Source organism: Cyclopterus lumpus, chromosome 10, assembly GCF_009769545.1.
Source record: "Cyclopterus lumpus isolate fCycLum1 chromosome 10, fCycLum1.pri, whole genome shotgun sequence".
Lineage (NCBI taxonomy): Eukaryota > Metazoa > Chordata > Actinopteri > Perciformes > Cyclopteridae > Cyclopterus > Cyclopterus lumpus.
Window position 1 is genome coordinate 19,213,564 of NC_046975.1, and position 26,577 is coordinate 19,240,140.

The 26,577-nt window shown below is 42.7% G+C and overlaps 1 protein-coding gene across 1 annotated transcript in view; it reads right to left on the reverse strand.

Moving 5' to 3' along the window:
• The window catches only part of slit3 (slit homolog 3 (Drosophila)), a 220,022-nt gene that overhangs the window by 100,126 nt on the left and 93,319 nt on the right, over window positions 1-26,577 (reverse strand). Inside the window, 1 exon segment of the mRNA XM_034543991.1 lies at window positions 2,378-2,449. Coding sequence (XP_034399882.1) covers window positions 2,378-2,449 — 72 coding nt within the window.

A 26,577-nucleotide genomic window follows, 5' to 3' on the forward strand; every position in this document is an offset into this window, starting at 1 on the left:
TGTATGTATATCTGTTGCTCAGCAAATGACAAACTTCTCGTCTTCTCGTGTCCGTATTGGAGATGGTTAGCTATTATTAGCTAACCAGGCGGGGTCCTCCAGTTTGTTTTGGGTTTGGCTGACAAAGCTAGCAGCTAACGGGGCTAATGCAGCTTAAAGAGCTAACAGCAAATAAAACGAAACACACAGCCGGACTGTTTTTTGTTTAGAGGAAGCGTTAAAAAGTCAACATGAACTGTTACACAATGAACTGCAGTTTAGCTGCACGGAAATGATCCAGACGGCTGCATAGATTAAAATGAGAGTAAATATGTCGCGTGTGTTCATGCGAGTGAAAAACGTGTCTAATCCGCTGGCGGCTAAACCGGGCTGGATTGTGGTTGTGTTCATTCAATCAAACATTACAGCAGTGGACGCTGCAAACACATCTGGCTGGAGATCTGCACTATTCTCAGTGCACTTTTTTAGTTGTCTCGGAGATTGCTTGCTAAACGTAGCTTTGCAGTGTTTTTTTTTTTTCTTTCTGGTGGGACGAACTGTAGTCAATGCCAACCCAAATCTGGGCCCTTTTCTCTGTTGGTAATAAATCCATCTGAAGTAATTACCTTTGTGATGAGAAAACACTAATTTGATGTACACGGGGTTGGACGCCAATTAGCAGTAGGCCTACTTATCAGCTTTACAAAGCCAAATAGAATTGATGTGGTTAATTACAATATTTCACCACAAGGGTAATTTAGCAGCTGTTCTCTTCATGATATCGCATGACCATCAGCAGCTGGAGTTTGCCCAGTTGTGAGGGAACTACAGCTGATAAAACAATTTCACCACAACTTCTGTTTTGTAGCTCTTCAGGGGTGTTCATGCATATTTCATGATCTTCATTGGCATACATAAATGAAATAAATGATGATTTATTTTCACCCGGCACAAGTCCAGGGGATAAATATGACAAATGCAGTTGGCATGCAATCAATTATGACCCCATCTTTGCACCAGTGATTGCAATGATGATGTATTTATATGTTTTTAGCTTTTTTTTATCTTGTTCTATTTTCCCAGTGTACATGCGGTTTTCCCACACATGGTGCATGTTAAAAAAGAGTGATTGCTATCATTTGTTCACATTGTAATGGAATCACTACGAAGACCATCTGTATGGAGATCTCAGTCAGCTCTTACTTTCTCATCTCATTTAGCCAAAGCCTATTGTTTATTTGTTTGTTTTCTGTCAGTCAACAGCTCTAGAAGGGAAATAGGACTTGTGCCACATCGAGAAGGATGGGCTATTATCTTTTTGCATCTTGTAGTTATTATGCTCTGCTCTGTCATGCCAGTCACGACTGATGAAAGACAACAGCAAACTTTAATTTACACAGCAAAGATTTGTTGAGCAAATCTGCGTTTCTTTTCAGCATCATCCAGATTTATTGCCCCATAGAGTTCCATCCTATTCTATTCTATCTCACCCTATATCCAACTCTCTCACGTTGAGGACATTGTTTACCCCCAAGAGTCTGTCGAATAGTTTCCTATGCAGCATCTGGCCAGATTGGTCAGCCATTATTGATGAGAAGCATTGATCTGGACGCGTATTGATCACACTATTGGTGATTAGGACGTCATGAATAAATGACAGGGGGGGTATTGAGCGCTTGACGTGAGGACAAAAAACTCTCTGGACAGGAAGAGAGGTGAGGGAGACGAGAAGAAAGACGAAGAAGATGAGAAAACGGAGGAAATGGGGGCAGGTCATGAAAAGCAGAATGCTAAAAGGAGTCTGAAGGTGCAGGGAAGATTGAAATAAGAGATACATCATGTGAAACTAATCTAAACCAAATGTGTGAATCAGAAAAAAAGACTTGATGCCATGTCAAGGAATAGCACCGATTTCTTCCAGTGCTCTGTGATAACATATTAAATATGCATGATATAGGTTGTCTTTATGTTCCCTTCCAGAGCTTCAATGTTGGAAAAGTAATCTTACTCCACCCTGTCTGACAGTATAACACATACCTACAGTAGCCTTTATATGATGTTTGCACTGAGGGAAATATTTAAACCACAGACTGAATGGAAAGATTCCTGGGTATCATATTCGACACATTTCCTTTCAAATACAGCCCGTGATTTTTGGTATGTCTGAAAACGGTGGGATACCTTCACATAGTCAAAATATAGCCACCGCATGAGTTTGTGCTTACGGTGTTGAAAAGGAAACAATAAAATAAATTGCAGCAGCAAGTGGGATCTACTTTAGAAAGATAGGGATCAATATCACAGAGAACAGAAACAGCAAGATAAAGGGGCAGGTAAATAAGATGGGTGAGGCTGGAGAGGAAGTAGAACAGGAAAGGAAGGAAGTGATTGTGCTTACAGGTTCTTGACATTTGTGATTCCTCTGAAAGCTTTCCGTGGAACCGCCTGAATCTGGTTCTCGCTGAGGTCTCTGGAGAGAGAGAGAGAGAGAGAGAGAGAGAGAGAGAGACATTAGTTGAGGTATTCCGATAACTCAAAGATATATGGAGTCAAATGATAAACAAAACCACAAACATTTGATCTATACCACGAGTGAATACACACACACACACACACACACACACACACAATTACACTACAAAGGCATATGGAGGAGGAAGAGAAGGAGAGAAAGGGAGAAAGAGCATGATATATGACATTTATGATCAGTGGAACAATTTGGTCCAAAGAGCTTCAAAGACAAAAGGAACTATGAGAAATACTGCTGGCACGAGTCCATCTACTGCCTTGAAGTGTGTGTGTGTGTGTGTGTGTGTGTGTGTGTGTGTGTGTGTGTGTGTGTGTGTGTGTGTGTGTGTGCGCATATGAGAGTGGGTGTGGGTGTGGGTGTCTGATTAATGGAGAGGCAGTGGCGGGAGAACGAGGCAAGAGGAGGTGAGAATCAGAATAAAAGACCAGTGTGTGTCTCTGAATTTGTGTTTTCCGCATATTCTTTTGTAAAAAGATCTTAAACCCTATATCTTAAACCCTATATATATATGTATATATATATATATATATATATATATATATATATATATATATATATATACACACACACACTCCTCTCTCCCTCTTTTTCCTCCTTCTCTTTAAACACACAGAATGAAAATGGCAGCACATACAACAGCACTGCTAACTCGGTTTCTTTCCCTTTTTTTCCTCCGTAATGAATACCGATATGAGCCAAATGATTTCTGACATGACACAACTGCCTGGCTTTAACTCTGTTAGTGTTGTTTGTCGGGGAGAAGGCCCAGCAGGCAAACCACGTTCAGAAAACACAATGTAATTAGAGAGGTATGAAATATCAGACAAGCTAATCACCATATACTCCTGCCAGTCAGGCCTGAGTTCAAAACACACACATCCTCAACGCACATGTGCTCACCAAGCCAATCAGTGGCAGCCCACAAACACATGACCGTGCATGTTAGACAGTCAACACACACACACACACACACACACACACAAACACTCGGATAATCACAACTGCCTGGACTTTTCCGTTTGACCTTGACACGCGCACATATGCTCACACACATATGCACAAATACACACGCATGCGCGCAGCATGAAAATCAACCTACCTCGCTGTGGAGAAAGGTAATTATGTACTAACCATATTCATAACATTTTCCTGTCACGCTGTTAAGAAACAAAGCCTCTTATTGGTCCCACACACACACACAAACAGATTGGAATAAACATAGTCACACATACATGAACCCTCACACGCACACTGTGTATGCTTACGCCGCCTAATTTACAGTCATGTACACAGGAGGAAAATTAGTTGTGCGCTATTCCAGAGCCAATCAACTTTTATTAGGGCTGTGGATGTTAATTGGCGAGCCGTGCTCGGAAAACAGAGAACTAATTTCCTCAAACTAACAAGGTTTCATCGTTTTGGACGTTTCACTTTCAGCGCGGGGGTTTTCTTTCTCATTGCTAACGTGGGGAAGTATGCGCCTGGCATTGTGTACTCTCCAGGAAAAGAAGACATGTGCTTTTATGTGCAATTTTGCTCAGCGATTGCGGTAACGAAGGAGCGCAAAAAAAGGCAAATGTTTGACAGACAGGAATGGTGTTATGATATTTTAATGTGCAGCGCAGCCGGAAAATATTCCTTGTGTTTACACTTTTTTTGTTTTGAAGGCTTTGACACTTGGGTCGAGATGGGATTTTTTCTTTTCTTCCTGTCTTTGTTGCTCCCACGATGACGTTGACAGAGCAAATGGGAAACAGATTAAAATAAAGCAGAGATGTTATCACTCTTGCACTCCTTTTCTTCTCCATTAACTATATATTATCTCCCCCTACCTAACAATCTAACTATAACCATGAATCTATCTTTCTGTATCTCTTATAGCGCCCTGCCCCCTGTGGACTGCTGTCAATCAGAGTGGAGAAAGCCTAAGAAGATAAGATAAAGATAAAGAACGAAAACATTAAAAAGTCATATTTCAGAGGAGTTGCATGGCTAATAAATCTTTTATCGTTTTGTTTACCCACAATGATATTTATTTGTTATTGTCTCTAACAGAAGGAAAGCCATCCAAGTCAAATAAAAACCATTATGATATTGTGTGTCTCTCTGTCTGCCTTTATTAATCCAGCTGATTGACTGACACCAGCTCCGGGAGTCCACGATTTAGGCCACCATAATAAAACTCATATGTCACAAGGCTTGAATGGAGTTTTCTTCATACGGGTGGTTACTGGTTGTCCATTTGTGCAATTGGTTTTAGGGTTATGGAAATGCTTTGGGTGACATTTTGAGGGGTGTAAACAGCAGATGGACACCATTTTATTGGAAACTAGCAAAAACACACACATTTGATTTGTATGCAAGGTTCAGACGTAACGTCCAGAGCTACGTTACGTTTTCATGCAAACAGCTGTCGTCCTCTCATCTCTCTGTGAGTCATACCCGCCGACCTTTAAGGAGAGCAAAGACGATCACCAGCAGGATATTGGCCTGTGCTCCTTGAAAAGGACACTCGCTGATAGACTAACTACACAAACCTACACACATACACACACACACACACACACACACACACACACACACACACACACACACACTTGGATAGCTGGATGGTTTGTACACCAGTCAAGCAATCTACTCCCACATTTCAATTATTGGATGTAGCTTTTTTGTTTGGTCCTCCTCTATTGCCACAGCGTTTGAGGGAGCGGGCAATTAATTTCTTAATAATTCTATTAAAGAGACGGATGGCTGTTTGAATTATACATCAGTTCTACGAGGATGACAAATTCCGTAAATTATAGTGATACTTGATTATGAAAACAACTCCATATCTTGTGAGGATCTCGTACTGGATGGAGACAAACAACGCAAAAGTTCACAAAGTTCAAGCAAGCTAAGTTTAGTATTTGCGGGCACAGGATGCAAATTAAGAAGAATAGGAACAACAAAACAGCAGCAGATGAAGAAAAAGTAGTCTTCCATTACCCGTTCCTTGTTTACCATGGCTTCACTGAGTACTGTATAATTGATTGAATTTTGACCAAATGTCTTCCAGACATTCCCCTTTCACCACACGGACCCCCCACCCTCGGTTAATGGTTCCCCAGCCAAGGCCTCTCCTCTCTGGGCACGCTGACTCTCTGCGGCCCCTAGAAGGCTGGAGGGATTGAGGAAGACATGCAGGGTCCTCTTCGGGTTCGGGTGGTGACGGTGGTGGTCGTGTTGGGCGAGTGTGTGTGTGTGTGTGTGTGTGTGTGTGTGAGTCTGCTCCCGGCGATCACCTCCTCCATATTAAGTTCCATTATTCATGGTAGGAGAATAATAACACTCGCTAGGTCACCCTTTGCCACTTCGGATATTACTGTTAACCCTTTAACACACACACACACATTTTTTTTTCTCTCTTTCAATCATACACACTGAACAAATGGACTTTTCTCCCAGGCGATCTCGCCCTACACTTTTTGTGTGTAACAGCGTACACCAGATATCAGTCGGATCCGCCCGCAGGTTTATCCACATATGAGCCTCGGCCACTCTGAAGCATTAACCTTCCAACGGGGATTTTTTATTTTTCATATGCCTCTGTGTCAGATGGCATCACAGGAGGATCTCAGTCAGACAGAGATGACATGGAGGGCGTATAAAGGTGCGTATCCCTGTGTCAGGTAGAATCTGTGAGTCTCTGCGTGACACAAACAGCAGGCCTGGGAGAGTGGAGGGGTGGCAATGCATGCATCTTTGTGTGTGTCTTTTATTAAACGAAGAGCGATGTGGAGTGGAAGAAAGAAAGAGAGATGACCCTTGGCAGGACTCCAAGAGAGATGAAAAAGAGAGAGGAGAGGAGCAGGAGGTACATTGAGGGAGGGGAAGAAAGGGGATGGAGAAGGTAGACAGAGACGGTTTCTTTTTTTGAAACATGAGAGACCTTCAATGGTTTCAAGCTTGTCTTTTCCTTGTCTCTCTTCTATTTCTTCTTCTCTCACTTTCTTATTCCACCCCTCCCGCTATCTCACTTTCTCTCTCTCTCTCTCTCTCTCTCTGTCCATCTCTTTCTCACCCTTGGGGGCTGTAACTGCATTTAATATTGTTCCATAAAGAGAGTAATAAATATCGACTGCTGGCTAGCTCATATTCCCCGTGTTTTTTAAGGCACTCTACTGTAGGGTACGACCAAAGTCATGCAGCAGATATTACAGTGCAGCGTACAGTCGGCACAGTAATAGTGATTTAAATATCCTCCGGTATCTGTAACCTTTGGAATGATTAAAGTGTCCTTTATATCATAGCACCAAGTACTGCCTTTAAGTCATACTACAAATACAAGGAGAGATAGCAGATTGTTTACATTTATGTATTCCTGTTGCTGAAAAAGCAGAATAAATTCATAACTTATTATATTAAGTGGTGAAAACTGCTATAAAACGTTTCCCTCACTTGTTGTCACATTGCATGAGTTGAAAAGAAATGAAAATGTAACACTCAATTGATACATGGATGGATTTCCTATATATATATATATATATATATTTATATATATATATATATTTTACAGCCAAGCGGGAGGTCTGCTGTTGCAATGGAAATAACTCAAATGAACGCTTTTATACTCTTAATATTATTTTGTCCGACTTTCTTTCTAACCTTCATTTATCCTGGGAAAACATATTGACTATAAATGCTGCCTCTTGGCAATGCCGCAGACATATAGCTCCATGCATTCAAAACTGGAACCTTCCCATTACAACCACAGTCTTGGCTGCAGAGTTACTTTACTTGAGTGATTCTGACTTGTGCCAACAAACTGTGGGGGGGGGGGGATATAATATCCAACATGCTGGCAGTGCATTGCAGACAGTAGGACTGCAGTGTGGGTCGGACCTTTTAGATATTTGAAAGTTTTACAGCTTAGTTATTTCTCAATGCCAATTTCTTGTTATTGATTCGGGCTCAAAACAGCTAAATCTCCATGGACTCCAGTGCATTCTATCTTCAGATTTATTTTTGCCTTTCAGTTCTTGAATCTTCTCCTTGAACATTATTGTCTTTAGCACGTGCTTCTTCCCAACTGCACGTGTTGTCTGAACACTCGCTCTTAAAATAACCGAATAAAAGTCTTGTTGCTGCTAAAAGTACTTCCAATCAGACACACATTGCCTTCAACTTTGTCCTCTACATCCTGGAGAACTCGTGTAATAGAGGTCACACTGAATGGCCTTCCTTCCATATTTATCCCCCTTTTTTGCCTTTCTCTCTCCAGTCTTTGTAATTCTTCATCGGTCTTTTGACTCGGTGCCCTTGCTTCGTCTTGCAAACCCCGCCTCATCCATCCTCCTCTCCTATTCATCCCCCCCCCGCTCCACTCCCTGTGATTTAATTAAGTGGGCGCTTTATGAATAAAAATATTGCCCCCCTCTATTGATCATCGTGGACGGGCGGATGACAGCTCGAGCTGGCTGGGACGGAACGGGACAGGACAGCCACTCTCCTAACTCACTCCATTACACTGATCCAACTAAGTGTGTGGGTGTGTGTGGAGTTTTATCAGTGTGTGTGTGCATGGACAGGTGTGTGCAAATGAGTGACATTGTGTAAGATTGAGCGTTGGCGTGTGTGTGTGCGTAGAGTGCTCCTACGTATGTGTGTCCGTGTGCATGTTTGTGTGTGTTTGCGAGTGAAACAGCCATCGGGGAGCAGTAGCATCTAAATCAAACTAAGCGTCCTCAAAAGCTCCCATGGGCCCTTGCAAATCCTTCGTTAGAGACACACGCCCACACACACACACACACACACACACCACACACACACACCTGCGTAGACACGCACACACCACGTACACACATTCCTCAAACGCCTCCTTTGATACACACACTGCATCAGCATTATAAATGGACATTGTCTGCACTTTTGGTTTCTCTCCCTCTCTTCCTCCCTCTCTTCCCCCCCCCCCCCCCCCCCCCCCCCCCCCCCCCCCTCCTCCCCCTCCTTTACCCATCGCTCTCCGTGAGGCTGTAAGTATCTATTATGTTTTGTCGATACTGTAATTAAATTGGACAGCTTAATGCAATTCTCTGTGATCCATAGGCCTTTATGGATATAAAAGCTTTTCTGGCCCCACGCCCGAAAGACGTCCAACAAATTTAGATGAGTTACTATTGGGAAGAAAAAAAAATTGTTGGAGAGGTTAAGGCAGCGGAGCACACGCATGGTCATTTGTAATTGGCTAATTCACTTTAATGTCCCCGACGCCATTTTGTTTTAATACATTTTCTTATTTGAATTGTCATCCGCGGGACTAAGGGATATTACCACTCTGCCTATCTTTCCTCTTTTCTTCTGGTTGGTCCTTCCTTTTCTTCTCGTGCTTTAACTAAGCGATATTACAGGCTCTTAGGACATTTATAGAGCTAATAAAACTTCAGCAGCAAAGGGACCGAGAGACAGCATTAGAATGGACGCGGAGAGCAGAGATAGACGGAGGGATTAACAGGGAAACGTCCTATATGGTCTGATGGATGGAGGGATAGATCGATTGGAGACGAATCAAAGATCTTTGTCTCTCTATTGGAGCAGATTTATTTTCTCACATGTACATCCAAGAGAGAGGACACTGCCAAACTGTTATGTTCATGCTGAGCAATCTTGATCAAACCACAACTGATCCAAATTCATTCCACCGAGTCCTATAAAACTGAACTATACTGGGAGCACACTTTGGCCCCCGATCGGACCGAGAGCATTTCAGCAGCCTGGGCGGCATTTTGTAATTGTTTTCACTGAGAATGAAGCGTTTTTGCACGCTGTTCAGGCGTCGCCGAGCGCCTCACGTTTTTTTTTTTCTCTCCCTGCTTTATGTGAGAGCGGAAAAAGGGCCCGACGTCATATGTGTTTTTCCTCATTGTGGTGACTTCTGTTGGATCCTCGTAGCGATATGACTTTACCGTAGTTACAATGATCAGGACGGAGGCATGGGGAATTTATTTTCATACATTTAAACTGTGAACTATTAGTGCGTAGAGTGTGGTTTGTTTTTAACATAACGTCAGCACACATGCTGGGGTTGCCTAGCAACATAAATGTAAAAAATACTCGAAAGTAATGAGATGCATCTATGTTATAGTAACATACAGTACATGTGTTCAAGTCTGAGATATATTCATTCACAATCTAAAGTAAAATGTATCTTAATAAAAAAAAAAATGCTTTCAGGTGCTGCTTATTTTCTGTACTGTGAAAGCCGAAAGGAGTTGAGGAATTTTATCAGTTGCAGAGGACTTTGTTATCCTTCAATTAAGATTAAAATATGAACAATTAGGTTTTACCAAAAGGATATCTTATCTGCTACATACATAATTGTCTGATTCCTTCATCTTTTAAAGACCAGAATAATAAATTACATTGGTGAAATAAAACAATTGCAGGTCTGTTTAGGTCAAATTGACGGGCATGTTGAGAAAATCATGATCAATTACTCCAAAGTAAATTTCCATTGCAACTTTGATCATAAAATTAAATGTCTGATGTTTAAAAAATAATTATAAAGCCTTACAATCACAGGCTAAAATAAACAATACATTTATAAATTCACTGATATTAGATTGAGCTTTTTGCACACACATATTCACACCGAAGACGAATGCCTGCGATGCAACTCGATGAAATACATCTGCATCACAAAGATGAACTGGTAATGGATTCTCACATGTGAAAGGAATGGTCCTAAGTGAGAAATGGATTTGAAGCAGTGCGGTTGATGGAGGATTTAAACATTCTGAGAATGCCCAAAGCTCCTTGACTAAATGGATTTGTTCTTTGGGAAACTGTTTAACCAACAGGAGGCTATTTGAGAGCCCCTGTCTAAACCTCTAATGTGATATGCCAATCCGTGCTTATCTGTAAGCTCTATTGTTGAAATAAATAAAATAAAAACATTGGAAAAAAACGGTTTATTTGAAAGAGAAAATGAAATAAATACTGAATAAATACTGTTGTTGGCTTCATGATTAAATCCTTCTCCTGGTGAACGGCTGAGCGAGCCTTTAAAGTAAACGCTGAGGCGAATAAATACATGTCTGACGTACAGAGCATGCCATTAGAATGAGGACGGACCCAACAACCCGTTTAACTCTTTACTGAATGGCTGAATCGGTCGTCATGGAAGAAGAGATGGACGTTTGGATCAGTTTGGAAAGTGATGGGTTGTTAGAGAGACTAAAGGGAGGAAGGAGGGAAAAAGGATAAGCGTCGGCAGGAGGCAAGGTGGAGTAATGAGGAGAGAGTATGAAGCTAGTGACAGGTGAAAGAAGTTATACGTGAGGAGGGATGAAACAAGGGAGTAGACAAGGTGGGAAGGAAGGACAGGTAGCCAATGGGTGAGTAAAATAAAGAGAAAGTTAAGTTAGTGTAAAAGATAGAGGGATGAAGCGGGGGATGTGTGATGGAGGTGTGGAGAGGAGGAGGGGGGAATAAAGATGCTGACTGAATCGTTTTGCCTTTATAAGCATCTGGGGAGCACCTCAGCACCCATAAATAATACACCGCAAATTAGCAGATTGGACAGAAGAAGGGGACTGCTGGAAATGTGTGTGTGTGTGTGTTTGTGTGTGTGTGTGTGTGAGTGTGTGCTGCAGACAGGCAGAGCTTCTATGAACACAAATGCATGGCATTGAATGCATGACAGTACATGTGTGTGTTTCGGGTCTGTCCACATTAAACACAATGTGCAATTGTACAGAACTGCATGTTCTGTACAACCTCAGAACAATGTGTGTCTTTGAGGTTATCTGTGTACATGGCTTGTGAGTGTGTGTGTGTGTGTGTGTGTGTGTGTGTGTGTGTGTGTGTGTGTGTGAGGCATCTCTCTGAGGTCTGATCCGTCTCTCAGCAGGTCAGCGTTGTCAAGGTTACTGCAGGCCATTTTACCGGTGGGCCAATTAACTTTTAGCACAGAAACAGAACAGCGCAGGTGTCTCATCGGGGATAGAGAGAGAGAGAGAGAGAAAAAAAAAGAGAGAGAGAGTGTGTGTGTGGTGTGTTTTTGTGTCTAAGTGTATCGTATTGAAAGAAACCGACAAGCAGAGAGCGGGCGTGCGCGAGATGCAATGAGACAGTGTGTGTTGTATGAAAGAGAGGAAAGAGAGGAAAAAGGACACACAGAAAGCCTTTGTTGTGGCAGAAGGCTGCGTGGCCTTTCATGATGCCGAGAGGAGAACACAATTGAGGGCGAGATGTCGGCAAACGCGAGTCCGAGCGCAAGCAAGCCGCAAGAGAGTCACGGCTCCTGTGTGCCGAAGGATCACACGACGCGTTCCCCTGTAAAGGTTGACGCGGTCCCTTGTGTGTGTGTGTGTGTGTGTGTGTGTGTGTGCAGGGATAAAGGTTCTCCGGTCACTCTGGGCCAAAATCTCATTATGTAACAAAAGAATGTCTGAAAAAAGCTGATCTGAAAACTAGATATCTGAATATTGTTCACGAATAATTGTATTTGATTACTTCGATTAGCAGGACAATGAAGATCCAGCATAAACTTTTTTTTTTTTTTTGTTGCTTGGTTTTCACTGTAAGGTCACAGAGATATCAGGATTTGGCATTTTGGTGGTACTGTACATGTTCGATGCAGCTTTTTTTAATTTGAATTATATTTAATTTTATCTGAAAGGGACCATGTACAGTTGAAAACATAAATGTCACTATTTGAGTAAAAACACAATACAAAGTCACATAAGACACACAATAACACAACTCACATGTCGACCATACAAAGGAATCAAAGGTCGGTAAATACAGAGCTGACCCGCTTTTGAAAGAGTTTGATACAATTTTGCCTGTATTTTCAAAAGTTCACCATAAATATCTTGCAAGGTAAAATAGCACCATTCAAATTCATACTGTGATGGAGTCGACAGGTTTCTATTTCTACTGCAAACATGATTGTACTGACAACGATTTACTTGGTTATTTTCTATGCTGAATATTTCTCAATTTGATATGAGGCCGAATCCGAATTAGTTGGGAATGTTTTTGATATGCTTTCGTGGCAAATTCATGGATGTTTATCCAAAACAGGCTATTGAGTGTGATCTGGGGTTGAATTAGTTCTGACTCTGACGAGACGGCATGCACAATGCATCAAATGATTTGCAGAGGGTTAACCGTGAGGACACTAAATCCAGACAGAGGTGGGCATTAGGTTAAATGCCAACTGACAATCTTGTTTAGCTATGAACAATTTTTTTTTAAAGTCTGGCAACCAGCAAAACAATCCCGGAGCTTCAAAGAGGGAAACTCCCGTGTGTAACAGCAGGCGCTGTTCAGTCAAGCAAAATGCAAATGGAACAAGTTCAGGGAACGAATCAAGTAAATAAATGACACCATGAAATTAAATGTAATTTTTCAAACCTGAAAATCTAAAGTCATATCGTCCCATCCGGCATAGCAGTTAAAAGAAATAATAAAAGTCAACTATATTGCGTAACACAGGAGTGAAGCAGCAAATGTACAGCTACAAAAGAATATATATTTTTTTACAATGGTTGTATCTGTCTTGGTGAAATAAAGTGATTGTGATGGCTAACAGAGCAGACTGTCATCCCCTCTTCCCGTGCAGCGGTACGTTAATTCCTCTGACAGACTTTCTTCCACAATGGCTACTGGCTGCTGTCTTCTTAGCCTGAGGGCCTGTCTGGTTGAGTGTGGGAGTGTGTGTGCGTGTGTGCGTGTGTGCGTGTGTGCGTGTGTGTGTGTGTGTGTGTGTATGTCTGTGTGTGTGTGTGTGTGTGAGGAAGACAGATATATATATACAGAGAGAGAAGAGTTGGGGAGATGGAGAACGAGAAAGAAATAAGACAAAAAGAAATAGAGCACTTTTGTGGGAACGTGTGTGTGCGTGTGTGTGTGTGGTTGCTATGCAGTCTCTAGGCCCTAATCTGTTTAGTAAGCCCCATGATCCAGTTAGAAACAGCGAGTGGCTAATGTCAGGGCAAACTGGAAGAGAGGGATCTATGCGAGTGTGTGTTTATAAATGTTTGTGTGTCTGCCTTCGACTGTCTCCATATCCCTGTTGAGACTGTCAGGGTTAGTGCACTGGTCGAACATTTTTTATCATGCCTGCAACAATGCCCACTTCCATGTATATGTGTGCTTGTGTGCTTGTGTGTGTGTGTGTGTGTGTGTGTGTGTGTGTGTGTGTGTGTGTGTGTGTGTGTGTGTGTGTGTGTGTTGCAGGGTGTGTCTGAAAAGCAGCAGTGCCCATTAAGGGTTGAGAGATTAGATTGAGTGGATCCAGATCCTCTGCTTTTGTTCCTCTCCAGCAGGCTTTCTCTCCGGTTTGCAGAAAACAGGACAGGTGCAGGAAATGGATCATTTTAAATGGATAAAGTTAATTTGCTGAGTAAAATCAGAGTTAAAACAGAGAAAAGTGATTTGGGCTTTAACATCTGGCCACTACTGCAACGTATAACGGTGCGTTTTGTTAATGGTTTTGCAAAGTTAACGGTGCAGTAAATATGCTTCCCAACAAACAATTTAGTATTCCACTCCTTTCAATATTCACATTTATATATTTTTATTTAACAAAATAGTAAAGATGATGTTGACGTTCATGAGATGCTCATTTGGGAGTGCATTGTCTATGGAGCAGCTCCAGACTTTATACTTTTATAACTGTTAAACAAGTTTGAGACCGACTTTGAGAGAGAGCCGCTCATGTTCACAAATATTGATTGAACTGTCCTTGGCTATGGAAATAACATATTGGGATTATTAATTAATCCACTTTAAATTAATACATGAACGATAATTAAAACATTATCACGTTCACACAACTGTAAAATCTTTCCGTGTGAAACTCCAAACCACAAAATAATCAATCCGATCAAGTCGTTTTGAAAATACAAGACTGCCGCGAGTTACATCGTTCTACTTTTGTTCATATCAAAATAAGTTTTCGTGATGCATTAAATGCTTGGAGGCTGTGTATTATCTTGGTACATCGTGGTATGTAATATATGATGCGTTCAGCGCAGCGTGGAGATGAATGTTTTAAATGTGCTTGAAGCTGCCGTGGCATGATTAAAATGGACGTGGTTATCAGCAGTTTTGTCACAGAGGGTAAAAGTACAGCTAACTCAACTCGCTGCCATAATAAACGATAAGACGCTGACACAACGGGAATGATGAACACTCTGAACTAATGGACGCCCGCTCGCTCACATGCATGCATAAATATAACCAACTCTTTTTTTTTTTTCTCTCCATCTCTCCCTGTCCGTCTTGTCACCATCTGTCTCTGTTTCACTCTCTCTCTCTAAAAAAAAAAAAAAAGAAACACCCCGTCATTCAAAAATTGCATTACGCGAATCCTTCATTCCAGAGAATTCTGCTCCAAAACACCTCGTGATAACAGCACGGGAACGAATGTAGTCAAACGCCGGGATATGAAAATCATTCACGCCCCGGGGGAATATATATATACAGAGAGGAATAAAGGATGGATGCGGACAGACAGAAATTGAACCAGATTCCCCCCTCCCACCCAATCACGCAGCATCACAAATCACCAGCTCCGCTGCTAATTCAGGGTGTGACGGTGCGCAGGCCTTGGCATACGGCTCGTGTGTGAGCATGTGTGTGTAGAAGTGTGCGTTTGCATATTATAGTTGGGAGATGAGGGAGAGAGGCAGAGAGACAGAGAGAGAGAGAGGGAGAGAGAGAGAGAGGGAAGGAAAAGATGATTTAGGAGTAATGAGAGATGGTAAAATCATGGTGCCCAGCGGCATTATGGGACTAAATCTAATCTGCTAATGGAGAGGGGGGCGTGGGCTGGGATGGTGGTGGTGGAGGGAGGAGGACGAGGTGGAGTAGGAGGGGAGATGGATGAAGAAGGGAAAGGACAGCAGTGGCAGGAATGAAGGTTGAAGAAAGAGAAGTGGATGGAGGGCAGGAAGGACAGGGGAGGAGAAAGAAATGAATGAAGAAATAGAAGAAGTAGAGACGCGTGGGATGAATGGCAAAGATGGAGGACGGAGAGGTCTAAGACAGAGTAGAGCGCCGGCAATAGGCAACATGGAAGGCAAGCAAACAAATGCAAAAGACAACGACAAAAGGAGGACGTTAAAGAAAACAAGTCGAAAGACTGAGGATGGTGAGAATAGTAGAAGAGCAAAAGTGACATACGGGTGAATAAAACCAGAGAGGCAGACAGACGAAGAACACAAAACAGAACAAAGATGGACAAATATAATATAATATGAAAGAAGAGAGAAAGCAAGAATGCAGCAGAAGGAAAAAGGTGAAGGACATAGTGAACAAGTGGGTTTTAGAGTGTGACGTGTGTATGTGTATGGGGGGGGGCGGCACTGGGAGGGCAGGGCCCTGGACAGCCCAATCAGACACACACACACACTTGAATGCAGATGGGGCAAAGTGTGCACATATACATGAGAAACACACACACACATTCTTTCACCCCCACACACTCGGCAGAAGGCAGCCATTGAGAGGTAATTGCCCCAGACTGTTAATGCTTTCCAGGATAAAACTACACCAGTCTTTACAAGGCCAGGCTAATTTCACTACTTTATGTCGTTACCTCAACAAAATGGCTGACAACCGCAATACAACCACCCCCAAAGAGACACAACAGGCAGGAAACTAGAAGTAGATCATTATTCATTGACAGTTTCTGAGAGCTGTAAGGTGGAGCTGCAGGTATGCGGTGCATTGATTTGGAGCGTTTCCGTTGCTGTCTGGGGCCACCCATGCTGAAGATGTAAAGCGGGTGCATCCTGCAAGGTGCTCCGTTTAAAGATGCTCCAAACCGTCTTTCTAGTGTGACACACGCTTCTCTTGTGGTAAGATGATAGCATTAGAGCTGCATGCCATCATTCGACATTATCAATGAATGGTTTTAGGCAAAAAAATGTGATGGTTCTTCCAAGAATGTTCTGCTTTTCTTGGCCTTACATTTGAGTTCATTGAGTATTATTGTTTTTTATTTAAATTCTTTGGTCGGAAGGACCATGACATTTGAAGAAGTTCAATTATGCTCTGGGATCTTGTGATGGGCATTTCTTTTACAGTTTCCTAATGATTCATAGTCTCAGCGATTAATTGAGAAGACACTCGACAGGTTTATTGATGATGATGACGTCATTGCAGCAGAAAGAGCGCGCGATGAGTTAACGCTGTCAATCGAGAATACGAGTCATCTGCTGTCATTTAAAAAATACAATCTGTAAATCAGATCCCATCAAACCCTCGGATCTCCTCGTGTAGATTATGTGATGCTGATACTCTCCAGTGAACGCACCTCATCCGGGGCTGGGTGGCCCGCTCTGCAGTGAGGAAAGCGATCGTCAGACCGCCACATTGTATTGTATTGCACTGTATCCCATCATATCATGTGTCCATGATGATTTCAGTGTATATACAATCTGTTGGATATTGAACCTTTGGGCCGCTGTGGCAAACTCCTACACGGGTCTGAAACCCAGACTCCCTCTGAAACTGGACCAAAACCTCAGCAATCCGCTATGAGCAACACAAACAGAGCATAGCCACATGGCAACTCCATTATCTCGATAGTAAACAGGACCTCAGCTCTGCAATTTGCAGTATCTAAGCTACGGCATCAACACACAACAAATAGCTAAGAGGTCCAGAACATACAAAACACAGGGTTCTTGTCTTGGTGCATTATTGCTGTTCAGCCCTTCACCGCAAGGACATTTGAACTTAAACACATAACAGGTAACTCTTAGTCTTAAATTACCTCCTTTTACAGTCAACAGCCATAAAAGAAGACATCATTTCCCCCCACAAAATAAAAAGCTTTCACCCAGGTCTCCAAGAGTGTAGAAAAATAAGCCCACATTCCCTCTAAATCAGAGTTCGGCGATAGGCGACCGTTGACCATGTCAATGATACTGAACAGCAGCGAGATGCGACGTCAAGCTTCACCGTCGCACGCTGAGCCATTTCCTTCTCGGGTCGGTAAAAGAAACCACGGAACGCAACATCACACTGCAGCTTAGACAATTACACCAAATTACACAGAAACTCCGCAGTGGCTCGTGTGTCTATGAAGTCATAATGCACGGTCTCAGCGCAGATGGTAACGGCATTCCTTTTGCTCATTCAGGTCGCAGGCACGCCGCCGCATTCAAATAACCATTACAGTGTTGAGTGTTGCGGCTGAGGAGATGGATAGCGTCAAATGCATGAATGAGTTAATGAATTAGTTTCTATTATTTCAATAGGCGAGCTGGCAAAAAAACACCCTTTCAATATCTGCTGATGTGCATCGATAGAAATAGAACAGAATATGATAGGTGGAGCAGAAAGCCGCCAGATGCAGCTAGGAACCACACCCAGCAGGTAGGCCTCCTGCATCACGGCACATTCCCTGGGCAGAGGAGACAAACAGGGTTTCCAGACAGTAGATGGCGCCGCTCTTCTCTGAGCTTCTTTCTGCGTTCAGATTGCTATCACACACTCTTGCTGCTCATCAACACCAACACACCTGAAGATCACAGGCACTCGGAGACGAGCATTTACACTTCTTTGAGGAGTATCTGACTATCTCAGGAGTGAGCACATTTTCAATAATCTCCGTTTCCCATCCCTGTGAACGTGCAGAACACCGCCACGATCACACCCGTTACCGACAAGGCACCCGCATGTGTGTTTCTTTGATTTCGGCACGGATTGGCAGGAATAAATTGTTCTTCTAGTTGCATAAATTACGGCATGACAGACAGAGACGGAGAGAGAGGGAAGAGAGTAAACGCATCTTTGCATTTAAACCTATTGTCCTTTATGTTTCATTGCCGTGGGTACCCTGGAAACAGTTCAAATGTAGTGCTGCATCATTTTCTCGATTCTTCACTTAATACCCTCCAGATTTGTCAGTGCGCCTGACATGAATCAAACTGACACGTTGTTCATTACGCAGACTTACGAAAGGCAAAGTTGGCACAGTGAGGGGAAACAGAGAGGACATGGTTGTCTGCCACACCTGTTGTTTGTCTGTGTTTGTGTGTGTGTGTGTCCTCTTATTCTATCCTCTTCTGCTTATGTCAGTCAGTCTGTCCCCTCCAGTGTCTGTCTTTCTTCTCTCCACAAAGAAGAAAGACAGACACTGGAGGGATCTGTGAATCATTATCCTCTGCTCACCCTGTGATGCTGAGAAGCTAATAGGCTCCCAGTGGGGAATACGCATGTGTGTGTATGTGTGTGTGTGTGCGTGTGAGAGAGAAAGGTTGTGTAGGGAAACTGCATCTTTGTATGTATATTGTCATGTTTCTATCACTATACTGTATGTGTTAGCTGTATGTTTCTGTGTGTTCAACCATGTACATCCTATTAAGTGTGTCTGTGTTTACTATTGTCTGTAAATCTATATGTGTAAGAGGAGCTGTGTGTGTGTGTGTGTGTGTGTGTGTGTGTGTGTGTGTTTCTCATTACCTCCATGAAGAGATTAGGGCCAAAGAGGAGCCGCATTATCAGACTGCTGGAAATGAGATCTCAGTAGGAGACTAGAGCTCCTCTGCCTTTCTTTTCATCCATTCTTCCTCACCTCTTTCTGGTCCTCCTCCTCTACAGCTGGTCCTCTTTCACCTCCTGTGCTTACCTCTCTTACAGATGTGCTTTTACACTCCTCGCTGTCACTATAAGTCCCATCTTTCAGTCCCATGTTTTGTCAACCGTTGTACAAACAACCCCGCCCCACCTTTCTCTCTACCTGCAGCTCTCTCTCTCTCTTTTCTCATCAGTCCATCTTTTTATTCCTCCATGTGCTCCACCTCTGCATGCCCTCCCCCTACTAAAAAAGCTCAGCTGCCTGCCTCATCTCCTTTGCATGTGTCACTTTGTCTCTTTGGTGCTCCCTCCATCAATCTAGTCTACACCCATGTCAGCCAATCGTTTTACATATTACTTGAATATATCTGAACAGCATTTGACCTTGCAGAATTCACAAGTAGAAACTACGATGTAATACGTACAACATATTGAATTAGAAACAGACAAGCGCATGGCGGGCAAACATGAGGGTGAGCAATGATCCAATAAAAAGGAGCCACCCGCGCAGAAATAGAAACCCAACTGTTTCAGATAAGCGGCGTCTGTGTAAGGCCATTTCCTCCCACCATTCTTTTCATCTTCTTCGCTCCTCTTTCGGTAGTCCGACGTCACCATGACAACAACGAAACAAACACGGCGAAAGCCACGGTTTTGTAGATTAAGCGCTTCCTTGTCGAGAACAGTCGTCTTGTCATGGAAAAGTTATAAAACAAATACATCTGTCCTGAACCATTCTGTTGGACTTTGTGTTTGATTACATTGGAGGCATCATCACTGCATCGTAGCATGTTGTGTGTGTGTGTGTGTGTGTGTGTGTGTGTGTGTGTGTGTGTGTGTCTACAGGGTTTTAATGGAATATAATATTTAACAGCTCTATTTGATTATAGTACCATATTAGCGATAATTATACTGAATACAATGTGGTTGAATTAAAATCCAATATATTAAAGTGTCAGTGAGCATCATAAATAAAGCGTAAATATATATATATTTACTTCTCCAACAGTATGTGTATGTGTGCACACATGTGGCTCAGTGTGGAGTCTATTGGGTATTTCCAGGAAGTGGTAGCCAAACTAAGTTTATTATCTCTCTTCCTCAATCAAATCAGTGAGAGTGAAACATGTAGAACAGGACACCATTTCCTGACAACCACACACAAACACACACGCACACACACACACACACACACACACACACATGCTGCTATCTTGACTCAGACATCTACCGAGTGTGCCACAGAGAGGAAATCCCCTCAGACCCCACACCTACTCTTGACATATTACACTCTGTGTGTTCATCTGTGTGTGTGTGTGTGTGTGTGCGTGTGTGTGTGCGCGTGTGTGCGTGTGTGTGCGTGTGTGTGCCGATGCTATCTGAGCCTCTCATTTACAGAGAGGAAGGAAATGAACAGTCGGCAACTAAGTCACCGGACACAACAGTTCAGATATAACAAATATGATATATTGAGATCTCTTTAAACTCCACTCGAGAATGCGGGAAAAAACAACAAAACATTCTCCTCTAAATCTACTTGCTTTTGAGCATCTTTTACCAAAAGCGTTCAATAGAGGTGGCATAATTGCGTAGCTGATGAGCATCTGTGTCAATACTTCTTAAGTTGGATAACTGAGATAAATTAAAATGCCAAAGTAACTCAACCCAACGTCTGATTTCCTGACTAAAATAAATTAGGTACATGTCTGATTTGTCTTCTTGTTCTCACATCTGTAGTTTCCGATTTCTCATTTGTCCCCATATCCGCCTCATCTGTTTGTTTTTATATTACGGTAAACTTTCTCTTAACATTCATAGACCCTCCAATCCACTTTCATGTCCAGCAACTCAACCACTGTTAACGTCTTGTGTGCAACTCTTCATTTGTGTTTGTCCATTTGAGAGGAAATGCATCCGCCCATATTTATTTGTCCGTGAACGACTGTAAACGTGAGGCGCTCCCCTCCTCCAGGCTGGAGGTATAAAGCCACTGAGGATTACATGTGGCGCCGTCGGGCATGTAGACACTAATCAAATATACGATCCTTGTGTCAAGTCTCAATGGGCTGGTAGAGGAACCAGAAAGATGGTGGTGGGGGGGGGGGGGGGTAGCAGGAAAGAGTGAGGCGGAGAACCAAGCTGGCCAGCCTTGTTTGACCTGCTCGAAGCAAAAAAATGTGGGAGGACGGAGAGAAAAAAGAAGTGATTGAAGAAGAGAGAGGGAGGGGGAGGTGAAATTAAAAAAAAACTGAAAAAAACATTCAGAAACCCCCCCTCCCCATCTAAATGTGAATTGGTGCTCAATGGCATGTTTGCATAGGTTAAGTGGACGCTCTTGAATGAGTGTACGTTACCTAGGTGGTCCAATAAAAGCCCGTTTCTAAACCAGCAACTCCCTAAATATCATTTGTGTCAGACGGCAAAGCGCTCGGTCGCTCACCCCGAGACAGACTGCACCGCTCCGGGGAGAAGTGAAGCATCGGATCATTTCATTCAATGAAGAACTGAACTCTGTTCTTCGAAAGGGCCGATTCACCCACTATAGCACGTACCTAGTGCTCCCCATTGTGCAGGAGGGGGCCCTCCTCAACGCTGAGCACCACCGGGGGAGAACTTGAGGAGCATTTGACCATTTAGCCTGGTGGAAAATTAATTTCCCCTCCATTGCAGATATTCTTCTTCGTCTTCGTCTTCGTCTTCGTCTTCGTCTTCTCCTTCTCTTTCTTCTAACAGCATGGCCCACCAAGTATCCTCTGGGGCCGATTAAATACTCAGTGTCACTTACAGAGAGGTTGGGGGGGTTAAGTGGACCAGCTGAGCATTGGACGGACAGAGGTAAATTGCTACAATGACAAACTGCTGCACTGCTTGTATGAGTCCCACTGCGCTGTGTGACATGGTGTGTGCCTGCCCCGTAATCTGGATAGCTACAAACACACACACACACACACACACACACACACACACACACACACACACCCTGTATGAAAAATGCTGTTTTCAGAGTGAGGAGGCCCAGGCAGCCAGCCTCCATCCGAGGTGACCTCCGTGATCATGACATCATGAGCTAGGCTTGATTTATATGCATGCTGCCCCGAGGGGAGCATATTCCAACAAACAGGGCCCCTGTTGGAGCGCACGGGGGCCCCCCTCGGGAAGGAAAAGGAAGCAGCCGGGGCCGGAGGAGAGAGGAGGGGATGTGGCAGTGAGACGAAGAAAGAAGAAGAAAAAAAAGATGGAGATAGGGACAGAGGGGGGAGGGAAAAAAATAGGCAAATAATGAGGGAAGAAAGGTTGAAAGGAGAGGAGGTCTGATGGTAATAGTGTATATTCATAGAAAATGAACAAATGACCTCCCTGCAGGAGTCCTACAGCTGACACACGTACACGCATTGTGTCCCGAAGCCGAGTGTGTGATTAACTGTAAGGACATATGATCCATTTACATCATAACCAGGTGCATTGTGCTAGATTATCAACTGAGGTCACCCTTCATTTATTCACACTACACTCTCTGTCTGTGTGTGTGTGTGTGTGTGTGGTTTTAAAAGGCACAACAAAATAAATCATGGAGGAGCTGTGTGATGAGGAGGAGCTCTTGTGCCTAGAATGAATAAGGTTGTTTTTGTTGTTGTTGTTGTTGATTGTAACAGAGGTCGTGAGGTATATGTCGTGAAATCCCACCTCCCAGCATTCAAACTTCTGCTGAGCGTTGTCACATTTTTCAGGAGATGCGCCTCTGAGGCTTCAGTCGCTCTTCATTTGATGCTTTTTGTGTTACTGCCTAACCATCCCTTCCCCCGCCATAACTATACTCTAACCAGCTGGAGCCCATGGAGCATTGTCACATCGAGACGGAGAAACACTCTCACCAGCGTTTGACATTTCTGTTATTCTAAATGTGTCATTTTGATTTGTGGCAGCGATCAAATTCTGCAGACATCGCCAACGGTGTCTGATGGATCGCACCGACTGGGCCGGAGCGATCGTTGCCACGGAGTCAATGTCATCATTTTCGTAACTTTATCTGAGCCAGGGGCGTCCGTAAAGTTTCCCTAAAAACATTAGTCCACACACATTCTCCAGTCCTCATTTAGCCTCCTTTACCTTCTCAGAGTTGGACTGAAATGAGCCTTTGAGATGCAACACGGGCTTGAATGGAAGTCTTGAAATGTAGTCGACTTTTTTTATTGCAGATCTTTTTTATTGACTTCATAATAATTACTTTACTGCTTTGGTTGCAGTCAAGCAAATGGCGAGAGATTTCCTTCCCAAAGTGATCATTGCAATAAACTGGAAAAACACTTGTTGACTGTATAAAATACTCGTTTATTCAGTTGTGCAAATGTTCATTATGCTCAGGTCATATTTGTAGAAGTTTGGCAGGCGTCACATAACGAGCCGGTAACGTGGCAACCAGAGCGTTGCTGTAAATACACTGACATGATATGATGTTCGAAGAGTTCACGAGTGTGTGTGTGCGTGTGTCCAATCACGGATACGCTACTGCTCATGCCGAGCCATGTGGGCTTCAGGACTCAAAAACACACACGCACGCACGCACACACACACACACACACACACACACACACACACACACACACACACACACAGCTACACTAACTAACTCATTAAAACGGCTCATTTCACTCCAACCTCAGCCAACACACTGCTCTGATCCAAAGGCTACACCACACACACACACACACACACACACACACACACACACACACACACATATGGAATGCAGGCTTAGCCATAGTTGACACACACACACACGCACACACACACACACACTCATCCATATCCGACTATCAGTGTCACTTTCAGATTTAATCCTATTTATTTTTTTCTTTCTATCTTTACTTCATCCTGTCGTTGAAACAATGAGAAACTAATAATGAAGACAAGAATGAGAGCTGGAAGTTCAAACTTCAGAAAACAAATCATATCACAACTTCTTTCAAGGATCACATTGCTGTTCATCCTTGAAAGTACAATATTATACAATTTTAAACAATTCAATGTATTCATAGGGGTTAATTAATATAGCTTTTTTAATAAGATATACGATACAATTATTATATTAAGAAAGATTTGATAAATTAAATAAGAAAGTTAAACAATCTAAATGAAAATAGGGTTAAGTAAAATATGGAGCTGAAACATCTTGGTTTCTCTTTTTTTTTTATGGCTTACAGTGACTGCCAAATATTTTGAAGTTCATTTACTTTCTATTATGAAAAGCATATTTAAATAAATTTTTTTAATGATTTTACTTGTCCCTTGTGTATGTTTCACCCCGTTTGGGGCAGGAAACCGCAGCCATTTCATTATGCATGAGTTATGTGGGGACAGTCAGTGAAAATCATATTAGACCCATCAGCTCCCTTGATGGGATTTTATGATTTTGAGTATATTCCTTTGATTACATACAGTAACTGTGAATCTTTTACTGTTACATAGCGACAACACTTTCCCTGTTTCCCTGTAAAGAAGGTCGGTAAAACACTTCTGTGATAAAACATTCTTATTATAACATTATAGAGTATTTTGGTAATACCTTTTGGTACTGAGCTCTCCTTGCTGTCGGGAGTTTATATTTTACTTCACAGAAATGTGTAACTCAAATGTTGGAGGCGATTGTTTTCTCGTCCTACGTAGTGTAGTCCTACCGTATTTGACAATTTTGGGAGCATTCTCGAACCGCATGGTCTGAACTGGAGCGGTGTGTTTTATCAATCAACAACAGATAGGGGGAAAAAAATGAATATTTCTTTTTATGAACAAAATGGGAACAGAGTTCCGCCGGCGCTTGAGAAAAAGTTCAAGTAGGAAGCAAGTCGAAAGACAGAACTGAAGACCAAAAAGAGGAAGGCAGATGTAGCAAAAAGAGAAAGATATAAAAGCAGGGACACAAAGACAGAATGTCCCATCACAAAAAGAGAGGTGATTTTTGAGTGAGGTCATGTTCAAAAAATCTGGTCGATTTTTTTTTTCGTTATGAACATCCTAAAAGTACCATTTAAAATCATATTATACTCATAAAAGTATCTGGAGCTCTGCGGCACTCTTCAATCATCATATACACTTAGACACTAACGCCAAATAATCATACGCTAATACAACACTTGGGAACGAGGAGATTAAATCTCGGCATGATTATTGTACTTGGCCAATAAAGTAATTCAACCTCAGAAAATATTTTCTTTACTGCATTAGTTCATCTAACTCGGCCTGATTGAAGCAAAGAGACTCTAAAGCTCACCCTCTGTCAGTCAACCTAAGGCCCTCAGAGCAAAAGAAACACAATCACCCCCGATATGTTTTTTTTCTCCCGAAAACCCGAAAACCATGAAATCTCCTCCTTCTTGATCCAATCTTTCCTTCGGGACCCAGAAAAACTTCCAGCACCTCCCGGCCTCCCAGAAATCTGGTTCCAGTTTGGGGCAGCGCTGAGCTTCAGGGTGTGGGGGGGGGGGGGGGGGGGGGGGGGGGGGGCTCCGAGGCTGCCGTCGCTTCTAAATAAATAACGAGGAAAGATTGCAAAATATCCCAAAATCTCTTCACATCTTTATGATTTTTTAATGTGCCCGTCTATTAAAAACTTTTTTATTAAGTATTTTTCCCCTGCCATTTCATCAATGTTCCTCTATTGAGGCATTTTACAAGAACAAGCATAGATACGGTTGTTTTCATTTTTTATGATGGTGCCGGCTAGTAATTTGACTGTTTTGAGTCAGAGATTAATGAAGTAGGGAGTGGATGGATGGAGACGTTAAACTAACAGGCCAAGTCTGCCGGCCTTCTGTTTATGCTCTGTTTTTATTTCTTTTTTTACATGCATGTGTGCGCTTCCTCCAATCTCTGTGGCCTCCATGTAGCCTCTCGAGCTATTTCTGTCTGTTGCCCCTCTCTCTCTCTCTCTCTCTCTCTCTCTCTCACCTCACCCACCTGATCTGTACGCAGTGCGTTCTCCTTCTGTTGTCTGCATGCCAGGGGAACGCTTATGGGGTTGTGTGCCCTGAATCTTTTTTTTTTTTTTTTTACTTCAATGGGAGCTTCAGGGGTTTTACCACAACAGAATTATTGCAGGAGAAAAAAACAATCATCAAAAGTCAAAACCAGCTAATCTTATGTATAAAATGCTCCCACATATGCGATCTACAGAAGTGGCTGAACTTTGGTTACCATGTGTTGCATTGGTCTTGACACCTTTATGGGATGCACATGGCCACAGAGACATACCGCAGCAAAGGCGGAGCAGCCCAAAAACCAAGTCCAGCAGCATCAACATGACCACTAATCACCTCAAGCCTGGGACACTTAACCTGCACCACCATGCATATAAAACTCTGAGTTATGAACCAATAAAGTAAAGGCAATGCCAAATTTTGGAGTGAAAATGTGTAAAACATAATTTTCTATTGATTTGTTTATTTAGTAAAAGTTAACTCATTGCCACGCAGTAATGTAGTTGGGAACAG